We start from the raw sequence: 23,526 nt of genomic DNA on the forward strand, positions 1-23,526 counted from the left end.
GCTTGGGAATTGAGAGGATTTTTTTAGCAGCTTGTTTTTCGCTGGTGCATTTCAAGTTACACATGGAAGAAATGTGAATGCTGTCAAAAAAACAAGAGAGCTTGCACCTTAAACAGCTGACAATGAAGAATTGTGTCCTTAATATCTGCAACAATATCCTCACTTTTTATCCTATCAATTTTTATAATTTTTTACTGTCCGTTTTTCCATCTCCTTTCTTTGATATGTCAACATTGTAACTGTATATTATTACCTTTGTAGCCTATATTTACCCTCTCCACTGTTGTGTATGAATCAGGCAGGTTTGTTGAATCTGTCTTGAGATGTGACTGTGAGCATGTGTGTATGTGAACGCATGCCATTAAGATCTGTAAATCACATTACCATTCAGTTTTATTTCCAGTGCCATTCGTCGTGTGTCACAAAGTTTGAAGAATTAAAAAAAACAGGCTTCGTTCCGCACACGACACGTCACGTCAGTGTCATGAAATATAATCCAGTCAGAAGGTGAAACTTTACAGTTAATGTCCGTCAAGCCAGTATTGCAGACCTCACCGATGTTGTGAGCGTAAATGGACTTCTTTTATCTGTGTTATTACTACATTGTGTGGATTTTGTGATATGAAATAAGTGTATGTTCAGTTTCTGTATGTTTTTCACTATGCTGAAGGTAGCAGCAATTGCATTGATTATTATACAGTAGAAATCAATTTTTCCTCAGTAAATCATCACATTCGTGCTGACAGTTACTCTGGCAGTTTGTATTAAAATAAAAGCAAAACAAAAGAGGTTCAGGTTTTAATTACAAAATGCTGGGGAAAGAATAAAGATGTGAAGAGGAAGTCATTGTGTGGAGAGGTTTGTTTTTTTGTCAGCAATTTCACAGACAGGTACCACAAATAAGAACCACACATAAGAAGGTAAATGTTGAAATTAATGAAGTAGTTTACTGGTTTGTCAGGAAGCTGAAGAATAGAGATTCAAAGATATATCACACTACTGTTGTTGTAAAATCTCTCCACTGACTACAAATTGTAAGAAAACTACAAAAAAGTGATAGTATAGTATGCCATAAAAATATAATGAAAAAGTCATAGTATATTATGTCATAAAAAGGTCATAAAATAGTATTTTATAAAAAGTTATAGTATAGTATGTCATAAAAAGTCTAAGCATGTCAAAAAAAATCATAAAAGTCATAGTATAATATGTTATAAAAAAGTCATAATATAGTGTCTCATAAAAAAATAATGTCAAAAAAGTTTTAATAAACTCATAGCATAGTATGTTGAAAAAAGTCATAAAAAAGTTATAGTGTAGTATGTTGAAAAAAGTCATAGAATAGTATTGAAAAACGTCCTGGTATAATATGTGAAAAAATGTCATTAAAAAAAGTCATAGTATAGTATGGCGAAAAAAGTGATAAAAAAATCATACTATAGTATGTCGATAAATTTTATGAGAAAAAGTCATAGTATGTCGAAATAAGTCATAGAACAGTATGTCGAAAAAAGTGATAAAATAGTCATCGTATAGAATGTCGAAAAAAAGTGATTAAAAAAATCATTCTATAGTATGTAGAAAAAATTGATAAAAAAGTCATACATGATATGTCAAAAAAGTGAAAAAAAAAGTCATAATATTTATGACAAAAAAGTGATAAAAAAGTTAAAAAAAATGACGAAAAAAGTCATGGTACATTATGTCCAAAAAAGTGATCAAAAAGTCAGTGTTTTATGACAAAAAAAGTGATAAAAAAGTCATACTATAGTACATCAAAAAAAAGTAATACTATAGTATGTCGAAAAAAATGATAAAAAAAGTCATAGTACTGTATGTCATAAAAATGTCCCAAAAAGCCATAGTATTGCCACAAAATTAAAGTCAAATGTCATAGTATGCAATAAAAGTCATAGTATAGTAAGTCATTTCCGGGGAATTATGCCAATTCCCCCACATATGCAAGTAAGCATCCGGCAGTTTCCAAATGCTGGGGACCCATACTGTACATTTCTAACATAAAAAAACAACATTTTCAGGCTCACAATAGGGCTCTATCAGCCTGCAAATAGACTTTTTTTTTTATATTGTACGTATTTATGTAATTGTAATATTTTCCTGATATGACATTTATTTTGCTGATAACGATAAGGTTATATTTTACAGAGATTATACTGATATTAATAGTTTTCTAAGATAATGTTTTGTAATGTATCTATAACCTATAAAGAAATATTCGATCCAAGCAGAACACTCAGAGGCACTTTGGAAACCAGGGGTTTTATTCAATACTGTTAAATGTAACATGTCACATTATCATATCCATCCAAATAAAAACAAAAAAAAATCTGTTTACAACAAGACTGACAGGATGATTAACAAAGATGGAACAGGTGAAATCATCGAGGGAACCTTACTGCCCATTGTACCTGCGAGGCTGAAGAATGTTTGGAAAATGAGATGAAAAGGGTTTCTTCACATTAGACAGAAAAGGCACTTTTGAAATAAAATAAAGATGTCCAAAAAAAAAAAAAGAAAAGACAGACTTGTTGGAGGTAGGATGACACGGATGGATGGAAGGGCAAGACAAGACAAGACAAACAATACAAAAATATTCAGGAATAAAATTAAAGCTGGAAGTGTGTTTCTGAAATCTTCAACCGCTCATCACCATCCGGACGAGTTCTGTCACAAGAGCAAAAGAAGAAACTTCAATCAGCTTCAAATCTGAAGAAGGTCCAATAAAAGCAGGAACAAATTTCACATACAACATCTGTCAGTAGGGATACAGGCTCTCCTCGCCAGCAAAGACGACCAAAAACATGGAACAGGTTCGAATATCAGACCTGATCAACATTTGGCCTTATGCACAATAATAAAACATGAAAAGCAACTTGGGAAAAAAAGAGGGGAAGAACAGGAGGTGAGACATCTGGAAAGATAAATACATTCAGACATAAATATTAACGAGTAGCACGGCCACAGAGCGGGCAGCAGCAACTGAAGGAGAACACTTTACCTATTAAGATTTTTTAATGTATACTGTATTTGTTTGCATCATTTGAGTTTATTGTATTTTCACTGTTTCACTTTTTGTACCCAGTGTCTGCACAATTAATCGAATATTAATCGCGATCACGATTTTGGCTTCCCACATTTATATGAACACGATCGACTGCGATATTTACGTTTAAAATGCGTGTTCTGCTCATAGGAAACTCTGCTGCATATCAAATCAAGCACTTCCAACATCTTCCTTTTCGACATCGAGCAACCCTAATTTGTACAATAGCAGGAATGTAGCACAGCATGAAAGTGAAAGCAGTGCTCTGTTTATTTTAATGTGAAAGTGCAATCAAAATATGTTGTTGCTAAAAATCAGTGAATAATCGTGATAAATAAACATGATCTTAACATTGATCAAAATAATCGTGATTAACACAAGGCTTTTATTCTGAAATATGTGCAGGACAGTGTTGTAGAACATGCAGTGACTTGCACAGCTCCGGTATAGTGGATTATTACTATTATTTACAAACTACCACACGTTTCTTAACCTTTTTCTGTCTAAAATAAATATAAATGACATTTATAATGAAATGAAATGGCCATTATGAAAGGCAAACTCTATGTAGAAAGAAAGGGCTGGCAGCAGCGGCAGAAACGCAGCTGGTGTGAACAACCGACGCCTGAGTCACGCAGTAGTTCAGCAAGGCAGCCGTAAGGCGCTGCTCATACGGGCGATGTGTCCAGACCATAAGAAAGGTACTTTAACCGCTATGCTGCACTCCCACTGCATGTTACGACATGTACACACTTCTTCACTCACTACCTAGATGAGAGTGAGGCCCCTGTGCAGTGGTGGGCTGTTTCTCCGTCTGACTAAGGAGATGAGCAGTGAGGAGGGCTTTCAGGGGTTTGCTCATACCCTCAGGGCTCAGCTGGACATGATGTGGCGGACAAAGGCTGTGAGGCGGGAACGCCGAGTCAGTGAGCACGTGACACAAAGACACAATGACCCTCGTTGTTTTGTACGTCCACAACAGAAGTGTCGCATATTTTCATGAGGCACATTGCACAGCGTAAGACTTTGTATAAAGTGAGTGCATCTTTCCATAAACTGTGCAGTTGTACCTTCATAGTTAATGCAGCCATTGGCGTCTTCATGTCCAGCTAAAAGAGTCTCCACCTCCTCCTCTGTCATTTTTTCACCTGGAACAAACAAAGAAGAATTTCTATGCATTTTAAGACAGTAAAGAAAAGAAAGACTGACGGAAGAGGCAGCATGCTTGTTTACATTGTTCTTGGCAGAGATAATAGCCTGAAGGGATTTTACTTTGCATGACAAGAAGATATACACAAGTCAGCTCAGCTAGATAAAAATGAATGACAATTGTTTGTGTTTTGGAGGTTTTATTGACTTGCCTAATGTTGTGAGAACATGACGCAGCTCTGCTCCCATCACGGTACCGTTTCCCTCCTTGTCAAAGACACGCAAACCCTCTACGATATCCTCAAAGGAGCCCTGGTCCTTGTTCTTAGCAATGGCCTGAAGCATGGGCAGGAACTGTTCAAAATCCAACATCTTGTAGTTCATATCTGCAGGTCAATCAATAACAAATGTTTTTTATTTTAAAACACCTCCAGAACTGTTATGAAATGGGGCAGATTTGTATGGATGTCAGTAAGCTTGCATGATATTTATAAAGCCTCTCTTTTTTCCCAGCATAGGCAAAAAATGGCAGTACAAATACAGTTTTCACAATATATCAAAGCTTTAGGCTAAATGCTCATTTATTAAAAAGGTGCTAAATTTGATATTCAAAGCATTAATAAAGCATAAAACAACTATTTACTATGTAAAGATATAGAGGAGTAATGTCTGAGAGAGCAGGGAATGAAGTTGCTCTCCCTCTGTGTGCGTCGTAATACGAGCTTCCCCTCGCTTTGCTGACATTGCTGGACCAGCCATGCGTGCTTTTAGTGCATGTCTGTGCATGTGAGCATGAGTCATACTGGCTCACCGTATGACTCCAGGCCGTGAGCCGTGAGTCATACGGTGATTACAGCTGGTAACGCCGTCCCGACTGACGGCGTTGTCGCAGAAGCATAGCACCCACCCTATGGTTCCCCCCCTGGTTAATACTGTTATCTCTGTCAGCACTTTCGCCGTCGTTTGCAGTGTTAGCGCTGTTAGCGCTGTTAATGATGTGCATCACATTGTGGTTTACACAAACCCTTATATTCTCATTGATTTGAAATATAGAAATAGCACCACTTTTGCACATTGCGCACACCTTCATACATACAAACTACTGTCAACATTAGATCCACATCACAGAGGACCTTACGGAGTTCATTAACATGAGGAGTGAACTTGCAAGGCTTTCATAGGTCATCAATACTAAAAGTAGAGTTGTTCCTGCATCATGGCCACTTGCAACTACTGTTTTAGAGCAGCGAAGAAGACCTGTTCAGTATATAAGGCTTCCATTTCGAGGGGTGGCAGTGCTCTTGTAGTGTGTGTGTGAATATTGCACCCTGCAGGACAAATTAGCACACAGGCTGTCAACTGAGAATACAGAATCATTTATTCCTAGCTTCACTTATTTATGTTTTTTGTAACTGACAAACTAAACGATAAAAGAAAGTTCTATTGCATTCATTCTCTGTATGTATTTGTACATGTTTTTACAAAGGGTTTAACCTGAGCCAGGCCATACAACAAAGATAGTAATCATATCGCACCCATACATGGTCAGTAGTAAACAGCTGTTAAATAACAATAACTTTTTTTAATCACGCAAGTTCAAGTATCAGGAAGGAAAAAATGGTATCGTAAAATCTGTAACTAAAAGAAATGCGCTATCCTGTATGCTCATGTCTGGGGTTGTAATGAGGGGTTAAAATGGTACACACAACCGAACTGTTAGCCAAGGCAACGATAATGTAGGTTAATTGGTCTATTTTAGTTGTGGATGTTGAATCAGATGCTTGCCTTCTAACTTTGGGTTTCCCAGGACCTTGAGCACCTCAGCATTGACAGGGTTCTGTCCAAGGGCCCGCATAACGTCACCGCACTGGCTGAAGGTTATCTTCCCCTCACCCGTCCGGTCAAACAAAAGGAAGGCCTCCTTGAACTCTAATATGGAGACAGAGAGGACAGAGAGGTAGAAGTGAGATTCAGTTTGTACAGTACATTAACAAACATTATTCAGACATTGGAGACACAAGCAAACACATATGCAAAACACCAAAGGGCCTAAAACCCTACAGATATTACTATACATGTGTCTTTTTATTGAATAAAGTTGTTTGTGTAGAACAGCTGATACAACTGCACAAGTTGTTTTGACAGTAGACATATGCAACTAAGTCTCCGCATTTTCGCAGTTGCGTGGCAGGAGGGATTCCTGACACTACTGCGTTGGTAGGTAGGTATCTATCTATCTATCTATCAGCTGAAACTGTTGCGACAATAACGCATTATCGCAAAGTTCTGGAAACATGAACGTGATAAAAACATGAACACAGTCGGGATTCAAAGCACTGCTGCCTATTAATGATGCATTCATCTCATAAATAATGACATAAAACAACTCATCCCTAATTGATAGGACATTAGCAGCTTTAATAGTAGGTATCCAGTTCACTTAATACATCCATGGCTCACATAAATACGGGCGGCCATCAGATTTAAAGACCTCAACCACATTGTTGAAATCATCTAAACCTCAGCCATGACATTAAAAATCTTTTAATCTTTTAGATAACACTAAGCTACACTTTCTGTACTCCAACACAACAAACTGTTACCCTTTAAACAACACCTCTAAGTAACTGGTGTCCTGCATCAATGTGTACTATCTGTTCAAACAAACTATTTTAGTGAGGGCCACAAAACTAGTTAGTGACATCTGCCACACCTTTAAGTACACCAGAGCAGTGAGGGCTGGGCCAACACCCTGATCCCAGCCCCAGCATGCAAAAACAAACATGCTTTTACTTTTTTGCAGGTTAGTAGAGCCTTCTGTGGCACTCGTAATGAATTCAGATAGCATTTGTCAGGTGTTAAGTCATGACAAGTATTTAACACACAAACGTTGAACCTCACACAGTTAGAAAATGTTTAGTTTATTAGCTGTATATCCTCAGTCTGTCAAAGTTACCTGAAGGGGTCCTGAGGTTTGCAGAGACAACAGTCGAGCTACAGGGTCAGAGTGACGAAGTCATAAAGCTATTTCATATATTACCACGATGTTTATATAACCTTAACCCAGGGGTCTGCAACCTGCGGCCCCGGAGCCACATGTGGCTTTTCAGCTCCTCTCCAGTGGCTCCCTGTGGAGTTTTAAAAATGGAAATGAATAACTGTTTTTTGTTTACATTTTCATTTTTATTTATCAGTGTTGTAGGTCTATGGTACGATGGTACAACGGAGTATTAGGGCCACATTGAGGAAAAAAACTAAAATCTGAGATTTCGAGAATAAAGTCATAATATTATGAGAAAAAAAGTCATAGGTTTACGAGAAATAAAGGCGCAATATTACGTATTTAAGTCAGAAGTTTAAGAGAAAAAAGTCGTAGTATTATGAGAATAAAGTCATAATATTAGAAAGTAGTAATTTTACCTGTTATTTTCTTTTTTTTCTCGTAAATGTATGACTTTATTCTGGTAATATTATGACTTTTTGTCTCGTAAAGTTACGACTTTCTTCTCGTAATATTAAGACTTTTTTCTCGTAATATTACAATTTTTTTTCTCGGAAAGTTATGACTTTATTCTCGTAATAATATTACTTTTTTCTTGTAATATTATGACTTTATTCTCGTTACATTACGACTTTTTTTCTCGTTAAGTAATGGCTTTCTTCTCGTAACATTCCGTCTTTTTTCTTGTAGAGTTATGACTTTATTCTCGTAATATTACTACCTTTTTCTCGTAAAGTTATGACTTTCGTCTCGTAATATTACGACTTTTTTCCCGTAATATTATGACTTCATTCTGTAAATCTCAGATGTTTTTTCCCTCAATGTGGCCCTAATACTCCTTAGTACATTTGCACTTGGGCCCTCACTGCATTAGACGTATATACTATATACTTAGACTATAAACTGTGTTACCTTCATCACAATGCTCAAATGTTTTGCAGCTGACAGATTTTTTTTTCATTTATTTATTTTTGCCTAAAATGTGTCTTTTGATAGTAAAGGTTGCTGACCCCTGCTTGAACCCATCATTAAGAAGAGAAAGATAAATCCCTTATGTTAATCAGATGTTAACTCACCCATGATCTGGTCCTCTGTGAAGTCAGACTGGTTGAAGCAGGGTTACAGAGGGAATAACATAATAAACAGGTGTTAGTTTGATGTTATGCTTCAAGTTAATCCTGCATTAAGGCTAAGGCACAGTGAAGGTAAAGGATTGTGGCTAAAGGCTTAAAGCTGGACTGAGTGCAGCAGGCCAGCAGAGAGATGCGCAGCTAGCTCAACGTTACCTGGGTTACATGTTTCTCACAATCACTGAATGAAGAACAACGTGTTCGTCATTTATTACACATCTATTAAAAGCAGCTACTTGTATAGATTCATCTGGAGCAGTATCTGTACTCACCATGTCGGTGTGTGTGTGTTTGTTGGAGGACAGACGGGCGAGGGTCTGTATCTCCTCTGAGCTGATGATGAGCAGGACAGCAGCAGCTACACCGGCTAGCAGTGCATCACTGATGACGTCACAGCAGCTTATCTAGCAACAGCCAATCGCAGGCCTCTATTTCACAGTTGCCTTTACTCCCATCAGCTACAACACTGCCACACCCCCTCTGTACATCCTCCTGAGACATGTGTCCTCTGTAGTGGACATTTTGTCCACATGCATATCCTTTTACTCTTTTGACTTACTCTATCAACCCCTGGTGTATTGTAAAGAGGACATACTGGGCTTTCCAGTGATATGGCATTTTTTAATCAAATTGAATTTATTATTGGTTTAATATCACTCTACGGCCATAATCTGTTCATTTGTTTATGTCTTTTCACACTGAAATGGTCCTGTGGTCCACTACAGTGGACAAAATAAAAAATAAAGTTCAAAAAGCCTAAATTGTAAGATTTTCTTTTAACCCTGAATAGGAAGGAAATCACACAAAAAAAGTAATTGGAAGACTCCTTTTTTACTCGGTTCCCAGGAGGTTATACTGATTATTAAATACTAGGTAATCATATAAATAGTACTAATCAAAAAAACTTCTACATAACTGATAACTGTATTCTGTAAAGAATAATGCAAATGTGTGGATATTTGATTTTGGGTATGAGAATAATGTATGCATGGTTGGATGCTGTGTATTGTATATATGTATATATACATTTCAGATTTCGCAATGGCGGCGGCGTTACAAACTTTCTCATAATAACATAATATTGATTCATATTTGATCAGCGCTGACTAGTTTGACCGTTTGATCAGAGTTCACGAGTGATTGACAGCCGGCTCTCATAGACGGCAGCTGGACAGCAGACCTCAGATCAGCTCTGACTGCTTGTTTTCCTCCGGTCTGTGAAATCTTGCAGATGCCGTTAGGAGCACCGGAGGAAAGAGAGACGCATGATTTTTTTCAGGTTACCTGTTTCATGTACTACTGTCACGATATAGCGACCGTTCTATAAAAATAACTTTTTTTAATCATATTTGCTCCAATCTCGCCTACTTCAGCTATAATGCGTTATCGCGTTAACTTTGATAGCCCTAATATATTCACCGATCAGCCATAACATTAGGACAGAGTGGGCACCCTGACCGGTCTGCGGCTACGCAGCCCCATACGAAACAAACTGCGATCCACTTCTCGTTCTGACACCTTTCTATCGGAACCAACATTAACTTTTTCGGCAATTTGAGCTACAGTAGCTCTTCCATTGGATCGGACAACAGGGGCCAGGCTTCGCTGGATGAGCAAGATTGTTGGTAATTTTGTACATTAAGCAGGAGTTTGCAAGGAAGACAAAATGATCAAAGGTCAAAAGGTTGTACTTTGCAATTATAGGACGGTGATGATAGGTTTTTTGTCTCATCACCACCTTTCACTCAAGAGGCAACAGCACTGATTTCATGCACTTCTGCAGTCATTTGACACAACACCCTTTCAAAACCCTAAAAAATACAAGGAGTTTAAGCCGGTAATGTGTCCCAATGTGTGTATCCACCTTGTTCTCATAATTAGGACAGCTGTTTTTGACATTTTCTAGTGGGAAGATTCATGGCTATGTTTAGTTCAAAACAACTTTTTCCCTTGAAATATGCACAATTTCTTGTGACAACAGGTTGGAAAGTCCCATCTAGACATGAACATTTTCTTCCATTTAACCTCACAGGTACAAACATGCAAGGATGAAAGGAACGAAGAAAACATGAAGAGAAGATGTAGATTATGACGGTAGGTTGATGCATGTCAGTGGGTTACCTGATTAAGAGGATGTTCATGTGGATCTTATAATTCTAAATACTGAGTAGCATATTCAAATTAATATGGACTATGATTTCCAGGGAAAAAAAATAATTTTATTGTTGGATTGGTAATTTCATCAGGCACCAACACTGGTAGACATATTCTGCTTACAAATAATTTACAGTGACACTGTGTGACTGTCTGAATGTTCAAGAATAAATGGGTAGTTGCATTTAATCTTCATATTAAATAAAGACACATGACGAATCCTTTTGGATGAATGATTTCCCTCCCTTCATTTAGCTTCTTCTGCCTCGCCACACTGAAATCGGACAAAGTCCAGCACACGAGCCTGTTGACCCCTGAGGAACTGTGCCACAGTCCTGCTGGGGTCTCCCAAGAAGGTCTGAGGCAGCAGGCGAGTCTCACTTTCACCGCAAGGCAGGTCATCCATGTTGCCCAGGGACACAGGGGCCTCTCCCACTACGTGCTGTCCCAGCTTACGTCCTAGAACGTCCCGTTCTCCCTCCTTTCCACCATGAAACACGACCAGGGAGCCGTACCGACCCATGGCCACCTCAGTCTGGCCGCTCACGCCACCGTGTACATACGAGCCAATGTGCCACTCAGCAGGGACACCCACCGTCACCGCCCGCCTCACTGACATATTCTCACCGAGGCGACCTGTAAGGAAAGAGGGAAACATGTTTTATCAGTGAATGGTGCAATAAACTGATTTCAGCTAAACTACTTCATTGAGGTCTGAATGGTTTCTCAAGTATAAAGTATTTTCAGTTCTTCTAGGCCCAAATATTTTGTGTCTGTTCTTCTTTCTTTCTTTGCTGTTAAGAAACTACAATTTGTACATTTTGCCATTTAATGACATCATGATTGATTTACTTTTAATGTTAGAATATCAGTATAGAGCACAGCAGGAATGAGTCCTAAAACCCAGAAATGAGTTAGTATTTTAGCACTTTGTGTTCCCTCGTCTGGAAGTCAATGTTTTTTTTTTTTAATTGTTTTTTACTTAGATGCCTGAAATAAGGTCTGTGGTTAAAACAAGCTTTAGAGATTTTAACATTTTGTTCTACGACATAAAATACATCAGTAAATATCCCCCGTGTTTTAAAAATAATAAAGGCGGTCGCTAACAAGCGGCTAAATGAGACTACTAAACGTCATCACGCAGAACACTAGTCCGCCTTTAGCTTCGTGGTGGCGACATGAAGTCATGCGCCCGTGGTATAGTTCGTTTATAGCCTAACATTAGCTTTTTACTTCTGGCGATTGCATTAACACTTCAAATCATATCATAAAAATGGTGTTTATTTATGAAGATTATCTTGCTGAACAAAACCTGTAATTTTCATAAATGTTTATTGGCACAGGGTTTATTTTCTGTAATAATATAAAATCAAATGGCTGGCCAACTGGCTTTTTGTCGAGGGAACCAGTGTGATGCTAACTTCCTAGTTAGCCTACAAAATAACGTCACTCTATAGTGCCGCAGGGATGACGTATATTTGTAGGCCTATTTTTAAACCTGCAATAAGTGGAAACAAGTTGTGGGAAGAAAAAAAAAATGACATATTATCTTTTAAGTTGATATTTGCAAATAGTTGCTTATTTAAACATCCAGAACATACGGAGCGCCGGTAGCATTCATTTGTATTTGTGTCCACCTGACGAATGTAAGTCCAATATTCACCCTCATTTAGCTCTGATTTTGGTCTCTACCAGCTCCTGAGGGAAATATCTGGTTCTTTAGCTGCTAAACGCTCCACTATGCTAACCAGCTGAATGTGTCTGTTTACATATACAGTATAAGCACTTTGGTCAACTTACAGTAGATAAACATTATGTGGATTATTGTGGATCCTGTGTACACAGGATGTTTTATTCCCTTGTGCCATAATGATGGGTTGTTACATTACTTCTAGTATATTAATAAATGTGTTTGAAACCAAAACAATTAATTGAAAAGTGTCACTTTAGGAACAAAATAAATGTTTTCTTACTGACCTATTGTGAGAGCGACCCGATCAGAAAGTGAAGCTCCATCATCCACACTGAGTTTGTTTAACTCATCACCTGCCAGGACACTCTGAAAACAAGAGCGAGCAAAATCAAAGCAGAAACAGGGCTGGTGCGACCAGCATAGACCATTATTCTCACACAAACTGAAGGATGTTTCACAGAGGAGAGAAAAGCCAGAAACTGACAGTTGCAGTTCAGTTTAGACCAGTTCCATTAAATTAAGTTCCAACTCTGATTAATAATGTCAAGGTTGGGTGTGCACATAATTTAAAAGCAAGTTGAATAGAAAGATGCAAATCACTGATGATAGAAGAAAGATAAGTTCTGATGTCGTTTGATGACCACTGCATGCATATGATAATCAAAAATCATGAATGTTGCTGCTTAATTAACAAAGATTGGCAGTTAAGTCTGCGATTGTATACTTGATCAATAGGTCTTTTTCACAGCACACATTTTGACTTGTCACAGTAGGAAAAGCAAATTAACTACATTAACAATGGCTCCCTTAAGCCCTGACAGTGTGAGCCAGCAGGCATAATACCAGAACCCTGAACTGAAGCAGCCATCATCAATTTTATTATTTATACCTGAGCTTTTCCTACTGCGTCTTTTGTTAAAAATGCCTATTATATAATAATAATAATAATAATAATAATAATAATAATAATAATAATATCAATATGAAGCCACATCAGTATAGCCGGCCTCTTTATGTGTCTATTTACATATTTAAAGAAAATGACCTGAAATCACATTATGGGAGTTTCCAGCCTCCAGCTCTACAGTGAACAGAGAAGTCTCCCTCAGTTGCACCTCCTGCAGTCAGTATGTGGTTTTACCTTCACATATCCTGCATGGCTTTGGGTTTTATTCCGGTGATGAGCCAAGGTGGCAAATGCCGCATCCTTAACCAGCTGCTGGAACTTCTCATTACGGGCAACAAAGTCTGTCTCACAGTTAACCTGCATCAAGCAGACAAGAAGAAAGACAACAGATATTGCTGAATGGTAAATATCCTTGAAATGTCTCAGACATTACTGATCTCAACTAAACAGACAAATACTATTTAACATCTTTAATAGAATCTTTTACTGTAAGCTCCACATAGACTGAACAAAATACGGACGCAACTAAGGACTTAATGTGAAACATAATATAAAATACTTCATATTACTCACGAGCACAGCTGGGAAAAAGTGTATTCTACAAAAATGGAAATCTGAACATCCTCCTTCACAGAGGCAATGATTAAATGAATTAAAATCCTACAGTACACCTGAAAAGATCTTGTATAAATGGCAATGTATGAAAAAAATATGGGTCTCTTTTCTGGCCATACTACCATCATTACATCCCCATGGGTAGTGAAGTAGTATGAAAATGTGTCCTACCGTGCTCTTATTGTGTACTTGCTGTATTACTTTACTAACATACATTAGAACCTCACACCTTACTTGATTTAATTTCATTTTATTCCATTTTTAAATTGTGAACTAGGGAGAAATTTCTACCATACCAGGGTTGTGTGTGTGGGGGGGTGGTAGGGGGTACTTTGTTTGTTTCCATGGTTGTCTGTTTTTGTATTTGTTTTGTGTATTTGCTGAATGTCATCACGTCAAACAAACTGGAAAGTGATCAACTTAAGTAATGGCGCTGGCCTTACCTCCACCATAACTGCAGCTTTATCTCCTATAAACAGGCCAATCAGACCCTCTTTGGCTTTGCGACCCTCCAGCTTGTTTGCTTTGCTCCAGCCCTCCTTCTGGGCCTGCTCATGTAGCCAGGTCTCTGCCTGAAGGATTAATCAATAACACAGTCACACAGCTAGTCGTTTCAGTAGTCAGTCACCATATAGATATGTTGTTGTTGTACCACACCTGTATTGTGAGTGCAGATAGAGATTGAGAGTAGGGTGACCAGGTGTCCAACTTTATGAGGGACTGCACAGCATTTTTATCCCTTGTCCCACATATTGATACGATGTCCGACATTTTCATTGGCTCTAGTTTTCAAAAGTCAAACCACTGCAGGACAGACGCTTTTTTAAAATCTGGCTTTTAACCAAGGGCTGTGAAGAAAGCAGGGAAGGCTGCCATCACGGGGCTGTGTTTGCTGTCAAACTGCGCACACGTGGGTCAAGTGCAGGTTGACCTTTCACCGCCTCTGCTACGCTATGCCCAACGGACGTCATCGCAAAGTCACTATGCAGATTTAGGCAGAATATGATGGAAACTACCACAAAGAAAAGGAAGAGCAGCTACAAAAAGACTGTGAAAGTACTTATAAGTATTTATATGCCGGTGGAAGGCGATGCTCAGAGTCTTTTATGAAATTTGCCAGTTATTTTTCAATTTCACACAGGGGGGGAATACGACATGAAGCGACACAGTTCATGTGAGTCTCACAAGAAACATGCGGCTCAAAGAGAGATGTGCCGATCTATGGATGCATTCGGGCAAAGCATGGAGATGTTATAAGATAAGGGACAGAATAGAAATGATTATCATATAAATTAGATAGACATTATATATAAAAATTGTAAACTACCTCTCAGACTTGGTAACGTGTCCCACATTGTCCCACACAAACATGCTCTTTGTCCCCACATTTGGTTTGTTGTGATCTGGTCACCCTAATTGAGAGAGGAGGGTTACCTGTGTCATGTCATTATCAAACTTCTCCAGGGCTTTCTTGCAGTTTATGAAGGTGTAGCCAGTGCTTTTCCGCAGTTTCATCAGGAGGGCTTTCTCAGTTGCCAGAAGCTGACAGCCTGTGTGTAACGACTGGACATGATGGCAAATGCTGACCTGAGGATGACAGAAGAGAGAAGATGTAGTAGTACACATTGTATAGCACTACTTTAAAAAATCCCAGTGACCTAGGCTTACTCCAGACAGTCCCATGCACAAATCTGTAACAACAAATGACATTTTTTAAGAAAAATATTCTACAGAGATATCCACCCATAATGACATCTAACCAAACATGAAATAATATTTTTGTATATATATATATATATATATATTTTAAATTTTTATTTATTTACACATATATAAAACTGCACAAAATCCATTTAATGGAGAAAAAAAACAAGAAATGTGTCAGGAGAGGTCAAGAAGCCACAGCCCCCCCCCCCTCCCCCCCAACCCCAGGAGAAATAAAAACAATAACAAAAAAGGAAGAAAGATCTAAACTAACAATTTTAAAAATACAACAAAAGTTAAACAACAACAACAAGAAGCACACAAAATGTGCAGAAAAACCCTAACCAAAAATTGGGAAAAAAATCCAATAAAAACAATGAAATACATACAAGAAAACAGTACAGAAAAAAAGAAAATATATCTAAACATATCAAAAAATATTGAATTAAATATGAATTAAATGTGATGATAATTTCCTTTTAAAATGTTCTAAGGATAACGAGCTCTTGATAACATGTATTATATTTGGTGTTCCATATTTGTACACCAGGATATCTGAGGGAGTACTGGACATGTTGTGTTTTATAAAAAGTCAATATAATAAAATCAGGATGAATTAACAACACAGAGGTATCTCAGTGAAACTGGCCCAGAGACAGTGAGGAAGTAAAGAAGATAAGATAACAAAGACAGCTCCAGCTGCAGGTAACATGATATATAAAGTATAAAAGCTCACCTTTGTAACGCCTCTTGTAATTGTTCTGAATAAAAAGGTTAAAGACATCTTTACACCCTGATGAAGTGAGCTGACTTATGAAAGCTCAGAATGTCATTGAAATACACGCTGTGTACGGAGGCCGAGCAGGGACAAAAACACTACAGTCGCTTATTACCTCGAAGCGCCCCCTAGAGGACAGGAGGACAGCTGCAGCCACACTACACTTTACATTACCACGTTTACTCAAGTACCCTACTTCAGTACAATTTTGAGGTACTTAAGTATTTCCATTATGTGCTACTTTATACTTGATTAAGTGCATTGTCAGGAGCTAGTTTGGTCTGTGTATGTTATTGGTTGCATTATTATGGAAGTTTTTATTGGACTTTATTAGTTGTAATCCACAGAAGACATTCCACAAATGTGTACCATGATTTCCAAATATTTCAATATCCACAAACATGTATTTTTGTATTTGAGTTGTGTTAAGTCACATCCACAAAAATAAAGGGCGATTTGCAAATACGCATAACTTACTCTGTAAATACGTATTTTAAGGTTTACATGTAAAGTGATATATATATGCATTTGTGCATCTATTTCCAATAAAAACGTCTATACATTATCACTATAAGACTGTTTTGTGGACCCCAGAAAGAATAGCTGTTGCAATGCTGTAAAGGGGATCCTAATAAACTAAACTAAACCTGTACTTCTCTACATTTTGAATAGTCAATATTGCACTTTTTACCCAGGCTGTTCTCATACACTGTTTGTGTGAAAAAAAAAAAAAATTCTATTTATTTATTTATTTATTATTTATTGGCAATATGGATTATTAACTTTTTTTTAAGATGAGTTTGTGCTTGTGGTGTTTTTATTTTATTTTTGGCTGTAATAATTTTATTTTAATTAAATTTTCCCCAATAATCCCTGTACTGCTGTATTGTAATATCTAATGTACTAATGTACCAATATTAATGTATGTAGTCCATATAATTGTGATCCTGGAAAGGTGACGTCGTAAAAAGAGCAACAAAGAAAAACACTGAAATCAATGTTGGCACGCCACTACCTTTAATTGGCAACATTAGTTACTAGTTAGATGGCAGATTCATATAATATATATATATATATATATATATACAGTGATAGCATGAAAGAATATTAAACAGTACATGGATGGTGTCCCACTTTCTCCATATTTCCTGACTCACTAGTGGAACCTAAACTGTAAACTGTTTGCGGGCTGTTATATATGTTATAATTTCATTAATGGTTATTATCAGGGACAATATAGTGATTTAAACTGCTCTGACAAAAAGCAGTTTCCAAGAGAAACTACATATGCTAAAAACAGAAAATAAATTTTCAAGTACTATGACATTGTCTGTTTGAAAGCACCTGAAAGCCTCAGAATATAAATACATGTTTTATTGTATACTCTATGCATAACTTAAATGACCTACATGCATCTTTGATGTCTGGTATCTGCAGTGGGAGCATGTGACCTCAACATGACCAGGGACACTGAAGCAGGTGAGCTATTCTGAGTATTCTGAGTTTGCATAAATCCTGTGAAATACAGCATCTGGTCACTCTGGCAGGAGAAATAAGAACGGCTCCTCCTGGGTAAATGTATTTTTTTTAAATAAATTTAATTTTGTATCGGACAATATAGCCTTAAAATGCAATAGGCTAAAAGAGACATTTAGCGAATAGTTTCATTATAACAGAAATAACATTAAAAACAGTGCAAAATGATCACTATGATTATCATAACTCACACCTTGATATGGTTTTATTTTCATACATTAAAGCGCCGCCTCTCTGCTAAGCAGGTGTCCAGTTTCACAGATATGAGATAGAGAGAAAGTTTATTTACACTTTTAAAAAAAAATGTATGCTCTGATGAAGGTCTGATAGACTGAAAGCTTAGAATAAAGTGATATACTGCATAGATCTAAGTGTGCGGATATCTTTTCTATCATCTTGTGATGCTTCCAGCACCTTGGCAAAGATTAAGACAGGTGGAGCGGATGTTATCCCGCATTACAAAAAAAATACTGTTAAAAGGTCCTGTTCTTCAACATAATCATTAATCCTTTACAAATGCTCATTACCTTTATGAACTATAGCTTATACAATAAAGACCTGCAGGACATCTTATCCATGAGACATGATCACGATGAAGTGATTGACCTCCTGACTTATGGGCTGGGTTAATGCGAGTGTTGCGTCTGGATTGGTCACGTGAAACTTGCTATAAAGGGGGACAAACAGTCAGTTCACTTTGTTTTTTCCAGGTTGCAGCTGAGCCAAGATGAAGGTCATTGCTGTACTTGCACTATGGGTGACCCTGTTCCACCAGGGATACAGCAGTAAGACATTGTTTCTCCTCTATTATCACCATATAAGCTATTATTACAGGTTCATGTATAACCATGTTACAAACAGGATTGTTATTAAGATACTAATCTGTGCTGTTGATTGTCAGACACCCTGGACTCATGTGTGGGTCGGTGTGGTTATGGAACAGACAATAACTTCTCCTGTCAGTGTAACACGTCCTGTGAGCGCTTTGGAGACTGCTGTTCTGACTACGCTGAAACATGTAAAGGTGAGTGACTTATTTTATAACTAATCATTAAAACAATGCAGACTTCTGAAGAAAAACATCACATGAGTGTGTTTCTTTTCCCTCCAGCTGGATCAACATCTTGTAAAGGCAGATGTGATGAGAAATACAACCCTGACAACGAGTGCCACTGCAACTCCAAGTGTCCCCAGCACAAAAACTGCTGCAGCGACTACGCAAACCTCTGTGACAGTAAGACCAACCACATATCACCTATAGCACGTACCACACAGTACATTATATCACCTCTGATAGCCAGCCAGTTTCTATCTGTTTGTGTTTCCTGAGCAGCTACTCTACTTAAAGTACGACACCTGGTCACTTTCCCATGGTGGACACCGAATCTAAGCAGTCGAACAACCAGCCCTATATGGTGCCTGCACTGAAGATCAGTTGCTCAATCAGATATTTATGAGTTGTTAAAAGAGATTCTCCCTCTAAACTTCAGACAGTTTCATCTAAATAACTGTTTGAGGCTCAAAGAGGTCAAATCATCCAATATTTCACAAAAAAAACAAAGATTAGACCAGTGTTTCCCAACCTTTTTCCTTCAGGGACACCTTTTCAATCATTGAGTAAACTGACGACCCCTGACTAAGTGACATATTTCATGGATATTTCATATTATATTCACTGCATAACCATAACAGTAAAGAACAACTGATAAACTGTACAAATAACCCAAATAGTAAACGCAATAACTGCTGGAAGTTTGTGTAAAACCAGCGATTTCGATGCATTTTTAACAGATTATTTCCTGTGAGTATTTCATCAGAGAGGAGTTTTCCTGTTATTTTAGGGACTTTTAATACAATTCTCTGTATTGTGTATGTTTTATTTTTATTTATTTTATTATTCTTCCTGGTGCCTGGCCATTGTTCTATTAGCTCTTTGGTTGTTTTAACTGTGTACTTTTCTAATGCAGGATGAGGCTGCTTTAGGTCTCCATCGTGTCCTTATCCTGGATATTTGTTTTAGGTTTATATTTTAAATAATAAATAAAAAAATCATTTAGTTTTCTTCACAGAAATGAATGAAATGCTGCGATACAGGCCAACTGTGTATATACAGTATATATATATACTTTTAAAAAGTTGTCTTACCCCCCTTGAAATCAAGAAGGCTTTGCGACCCCTTATGGGGGTCGGGACCCCCAGGTTGGAAACCAGTGGATTAGAGGAAAGTCGTGTAAAGTCGCAAATCGTGTATCAGAATTTTGTTTTTCTTCTTCTTTCTTTTCCTATTAATCATCTCACGACCCCTCAGATTCATCTTGTGACCCTCTGTAGGAGCCTGACCCCTAGGTTGGGAACCACTGCTACCTAATCAAGTAGTTAAAATTAGCTCCGCCTCAACCAGCTACAACATTAAAAGCTCCTTATGCATCAGTATTAATAATGTAATTCTTTATAATATTATATCAACATATCAATCACAGGAACAGCATTTCTGCTAAAATAGTCATTTTAAGTACATTTGGTTGATAATAATTTAAATGAAGAACTTTTATTTTTACATTGTGTTATTGGTACTTTTACTTAAGTAAAGGATGTGAATAATTTTTCCACCACTGTTGGTTTGTGTGGCCAACCTCTATTGGTCAAATCTTCTTTCAGTAGTTGACCAGCGGGTGTCGCTGCTGGGCTAAAAAAAAACACACTGAGAGCAAAAGAGGGTTTAGTTTGCTCTTCTCTCAACTTAATCTGCTCCCTCCTTCTACAGTAATAATACCCAGTGGTGGAAGAAGTATTCAGATCCTTCACTTAAATAAATGTAGCAATATTGCAAAATAAATATATTCTATTACAAGTCTTACTTTCAATTTAATTTAGTATTACCAACTAAATGTATGTAAAATGTTAAGTATGGAAAGTAAATGTACTCATTATGAAGAATGAGTACAGAGTGTTTACATTATTATCATTACTGATGAAAACAGCATTTTAATGTTGGAGCTGCTTGAGGTGGAGCTTATTTTACTGTTGCAATGTTTGATTATACATATATAAGAATATATTATATATTCTAATAGTATTTAACATCATATTTATATGCTGATTATATAGTCTGTTTGTAATGTATATAAAATCTTAATCTGAGAAGTAATTCATACATATAAAATAAATGTAGTGGAGTAAAAAGTACAGTATTTTCTTCTGAAATGTTGTAGAGTAGTAAAGAAGCATAAAGTATCATAAAATGGAAGTTATCAAGTAAAGTACCTCAAATCTGTGCTTAAGTACTTGAGTAGATGCACTTAATAACACTCCACCACTAATACCACATGTGCTACAGAAATGCATTAATCACTATTCTAGGTTAACAACACAAATATGATGAAGACATTATCTGTGTGTGTTTGTGATGTTGTGCAGGTGACGGAGGAGGAGGAGGAGGAGGAGGTGGAGGTAGTGTGATCACTGATGCTGAGATCAAGGCTCTCTCTGAGACGCTCTACGCTCTGGACTCAAACAAGGCTTCAGCCTCAGAGCTGATCATTGACCCTCAGGCTCTGGTGCCCGACTCTCAGACGAGCTCCAAGGACGACCTCTCCTCTGCACCGTGAGAAGACCAATCTTATCAGCACACCACTCTTGATGAATACAGTACAGCTTTTCAGTGTCATTTTGTGTTTGTTTTTGTGCTTCCAGCTTGTTCCGATACCTGAATGAGGAGTCTCTGTTCTCCAAACCCACCTACGCTGCTCTGCTGGCTGTGCTGGACAACTACGACAGGATGACTGGACAGGCGGAGGACTTCAGCCCTCAGCAGCTGGCTGAGCAGGAAACCTTCCTCAAGGAGACCATGTCCAACACTGAGCTGGGCAGAGAGCTGTTTGCGTTCCTCCTCACTAAAGGTAACTAGGTCCACATGTAATAGCACACTGGTTGAGCACATACTGGTCTGGTGATGCTAATGCGCGAGTGCAGGGAAGTCTGACACTGTGTGCTCATCAATACCCTCTACTTTACTCTAGTCTACTCTACTCTAGTCTACTCTACTCTACTCTACTCTACTCTACTCTACTCTACTCTACTCTACTCTAGTCTACTCTACTCTACTTTACTCTACTCTACTCTACTCTACTCTACTCTACTCTACTCTACTCTACAAAATATTGCTAGTGCTACATGGAAACAGTTAACATTGATGGATTTTGTCAGTCCTCTTATTATTCTTTATCTTACTTCTACTTGGGGGATAATCATGCTCTAAGTTTTGGAACTAGGCCTACAGTTCCCATAATGCTTTGCCAGATGTAGACAAGATGTAGGCTGTAATGCTGCCATAGGGTCAGTGAGTTAGCTGTGAGTTACAATTTAAGCCCAGTTTGTTTTTTCTATATGAATTTCAATTTAAAAGTACAGTGTGTAGGATTTGGCGACATCTAGTGGTGTGGTTACAGATTTTAACCATCTGAATACCCCTCCGCTCACTCCTCCCCTTTTCAAGACTGCGATAACGTGAGCTGCCAAGTGCAAAACCGTGGTAACGTCGTTCGTGATTGACAGGTCGTTACGACGGCGTTGTCCGGTCTAGGAGTTGTCTGTGTTTTCGTCTTCCAACTTTAACCCTTTCACAGCGTGTTTTCAGTTTGAGAAAGTTAATTGTAACATTTTAGTTGATTAAAATTGTCTTATTCAGCAGTCGGTTGTACATAGCTCCACCCTCTCGTGTCACTTCTGGTTGCAAAAAACCAAGACGGCGATGGCCAGAAACCAAGATGGCGACGGCCAAAATGCCGAACTCAAGGCTTCAAAACGGCAGTCCACAAACCAATGGGTGACATCACAGTGAATACGTCCACTTCATATATACAGTCTATGTTTCAGAGAAGGAGTGACTCACATTGCTGCAATCGGGCACTAAGGGTTTTAAAGTACCTTTTACCACTAGCAGTATCTTTGCCTCACGTCTCTCCCTCTCAGTTTGAAAACCTCTAGTGTTTAAAGTGCGTGTTATTCTGTATTTTAAGCCGTCTATGCATCAGAGGAAGAGTTCATTCAGGACCTGAAGATGATGTGGTTTGGTCTGTACTCCCGCAACAACAACAAGATGGACTCAAGCGGCTTTGAACACATCTTTGCAGGTTCGGAGAGCAGATTTCTTTCAAATTACGCAGATATATACGTATTTGTGTTTCTTTGTGATTATTAAGAAACACATTCTGTAATAGGAGAGGTCAAGGGAGGAAAAGTGTCTGGTTTCCACAACTGGATCCAGTTTTATCTCCTTGAGAAAAGAGGAAAGCTGAACTACTACAGCCACAGCTCCAACGGGCCTGTAAGCATCCACAATACAGACCTCAGTATGTTGATTTAAACTGTGACATACGTAGCACTCCCTTCATTTACCCTCTTTCTTTCTGTCACCTGCTCTCAGTGGACTACCTACCCTGACGTCATGGGGATGCAGTTCATGTGGGAAGGCTACTTCAAGCAGGTCGGCTCTGCAGTCATTGGCTGCAGCCCTGAATTTGACTTTGCCTTGTACAGCCTCTGCTACATCGCTCGCCCTGGAAAACAGTGAGTACATGTCCTGTGGTGTTTTCTTACATGTGAATCTCTTCCGATTTTGATTTTTTTTTATTGTCCATTTACAGGTGTCGTCTGAGCCTTGGAGGGAAGGAGCTCATTATCCAGACTTACACCTGGAATAATTCTTTCTATGGTGATGGGAAGATGTACATCGGCTCTGCTTTTCCTGCAACCCCCAGGAACTGAAGCTGCCATCTAATAAATAATAAGCAAAT

The 23,526-nt window shown here is 38.0% G+C and overlaps 3 protein-coding genes across 3 annotated transcripts; 1 reads left to right on the forward strand and 2 right to left on the reverse strand.

The window, feature by feature from the left end:
* Positions 1-2,264: 2,264 nt before the first annotated feature.
* Positions 2,265-8,753, reverse strand: myl6 (myosin, light chain 6, alkali, smooth muscle and non-muscle). Its single transcript, XM_074633522.1, has 6 exons — positions 8,617-8,753; positions 8,291-8,318; positions 5,999-6,142; positions 4,426-4,599; positions 4,135-4,212; positions 2,265-2,685 (listed from the first exon to the last, which is right to left on the reverse strand). The coding sequence occupies exons 1-6, from the start codon at positions 8,617-8,619 to the stop codon at positions 2,657-2,659; spliced, it is 456 nt and encodes a 151-aa protein (XP_074489623.1). The 5' UTR covers positions 8,620-8,753; the 3' UTR covers positions 2,265-2,656.
* A 1,788-nt stretch (positions 8,754-10,541) lies between these two features.
* Positions 10,542-16,308, reverse strand: tsfm (Ts translation elongation factor, mitochondrial). The gene is made up of 6 exons (XM_074633547.1): positions 16,154-16,308; positions 15,148-15,300; positions 14,157-14,285; positions 13,333-13,455; positions 12,476-12,557; positions 10,542-11,134 (listed from the first exon to the last, which is right to left on the reverse strand). Exons 1-6 carry the CDS (start codon positions 16,199-16,201, stop codon positions 10,746-10,748), a joined length of 924 nt encoding a protein of 307 aa, XP_074489648.1. The 5' UTR covers positions 16,202-16,308; the 3' UTR covers positions 10,542-10,745.
* A 2,085-nt stretch (positions 16,309-18,393) lies between these two features.
* Positions 18,394-23,526, forward strand: endou (endonuclease, polyU-specific). The gene is made up of 9 exons (XM_074633535.1): positions 18,394-18,516; positions 18,633-18,755; positions 18,843-18,965; positions 21,149-21,335; positions 21,425-21,630; positions 22,750-22,863; positions 22,951-23,057; positions 23,157-23,299; positions 23,377-23,526. The coding sequence occupies exons 1-9, from the start codon at positions 18,459-18,461 to the stop codon at positions 23,495-23,497; spliced, it is 1,182 nt and encodes a 393-aa protein (XP_074489636.1). The 5' UTR covers positions 18,394-18,458; the 3' UTR covers positions 23,498-23,526.

This window comes from Sebastes fasciatus, chromosome 1 (assembly GCF_043250625.1).
Source record: "Sebastes fasciatus isolate fSebFas1 chromosome 1, fSebFas1.pri, whole genome shotgun sequence".
NCBI lineage: Eukaryota > Metazoa > Chordata > Actinopteri > Perciformes > Sebastidae > Sebastes > Sebastes fasciatus.

Excerpts from the sequence above, each read along its gene's own strand:
- myl6 (XM_074633522.1), bottom strand. Across the intron at positions 6,143-8,290 it reads CACAGAGGACCAGATCATGG|AGTTCAAGGAGGCCTTCCTT; the intron begins GTGAGTTAACAT and ends TCTCCATATTAG. Across the intron at positions 4,600-5,998 it reads GGGAAACCCAAAGTTAGAAG|ATATGAACTACAAGATGTTG; the intron begins GCAAGCATCTGA and ends ATTGACCTGCAG.
- tsfm (XM_074633547.1), bottom strand. The coding sequence starts at position 16,201 with ATGTCTTTAACCTTTTTATTCAGAACAATTACAAGAGGCGTTACAAAG. Across the intron at positions 14,286-15,147 it reads TTGATAATGACATGACACAG|GCAGAGACCTGGCTACATGA; the intron begins GTAACCCTCCTC and ends TTAATCCTTCAG. Across the intron at positions 12,558-13,332 it reads GCCATGCAGGATATGTGAAG|AGTGTCCTGGCAGGTGATGA; the intron begins GTAAAACCACAT and ends TCTTGTTTTCAG.
- endou (XM_074633535.1), top strand. The coding sequence starts at position 18,459 with ATGAAGGTCATTGCTGTACTTGCACTATGGGTGACCCTGTTCCACCAG. Across the intron at positions 22,864-22,950 it reads CTTTGAACACATCTTTGCAG|GAGAGGTCAAGGGAGGAAAA; the intron begins GTTCGGAGAGCA and ends ATTCTGTAATAG. Across the intron at positions 23,300-23,376 it reads ATCGCTCGCCCTGGAAAACA|GTGTCGTCTGAGCCTTGGAG; the intron begins GTGAGTACATGT and ends GTCCATTTACAG.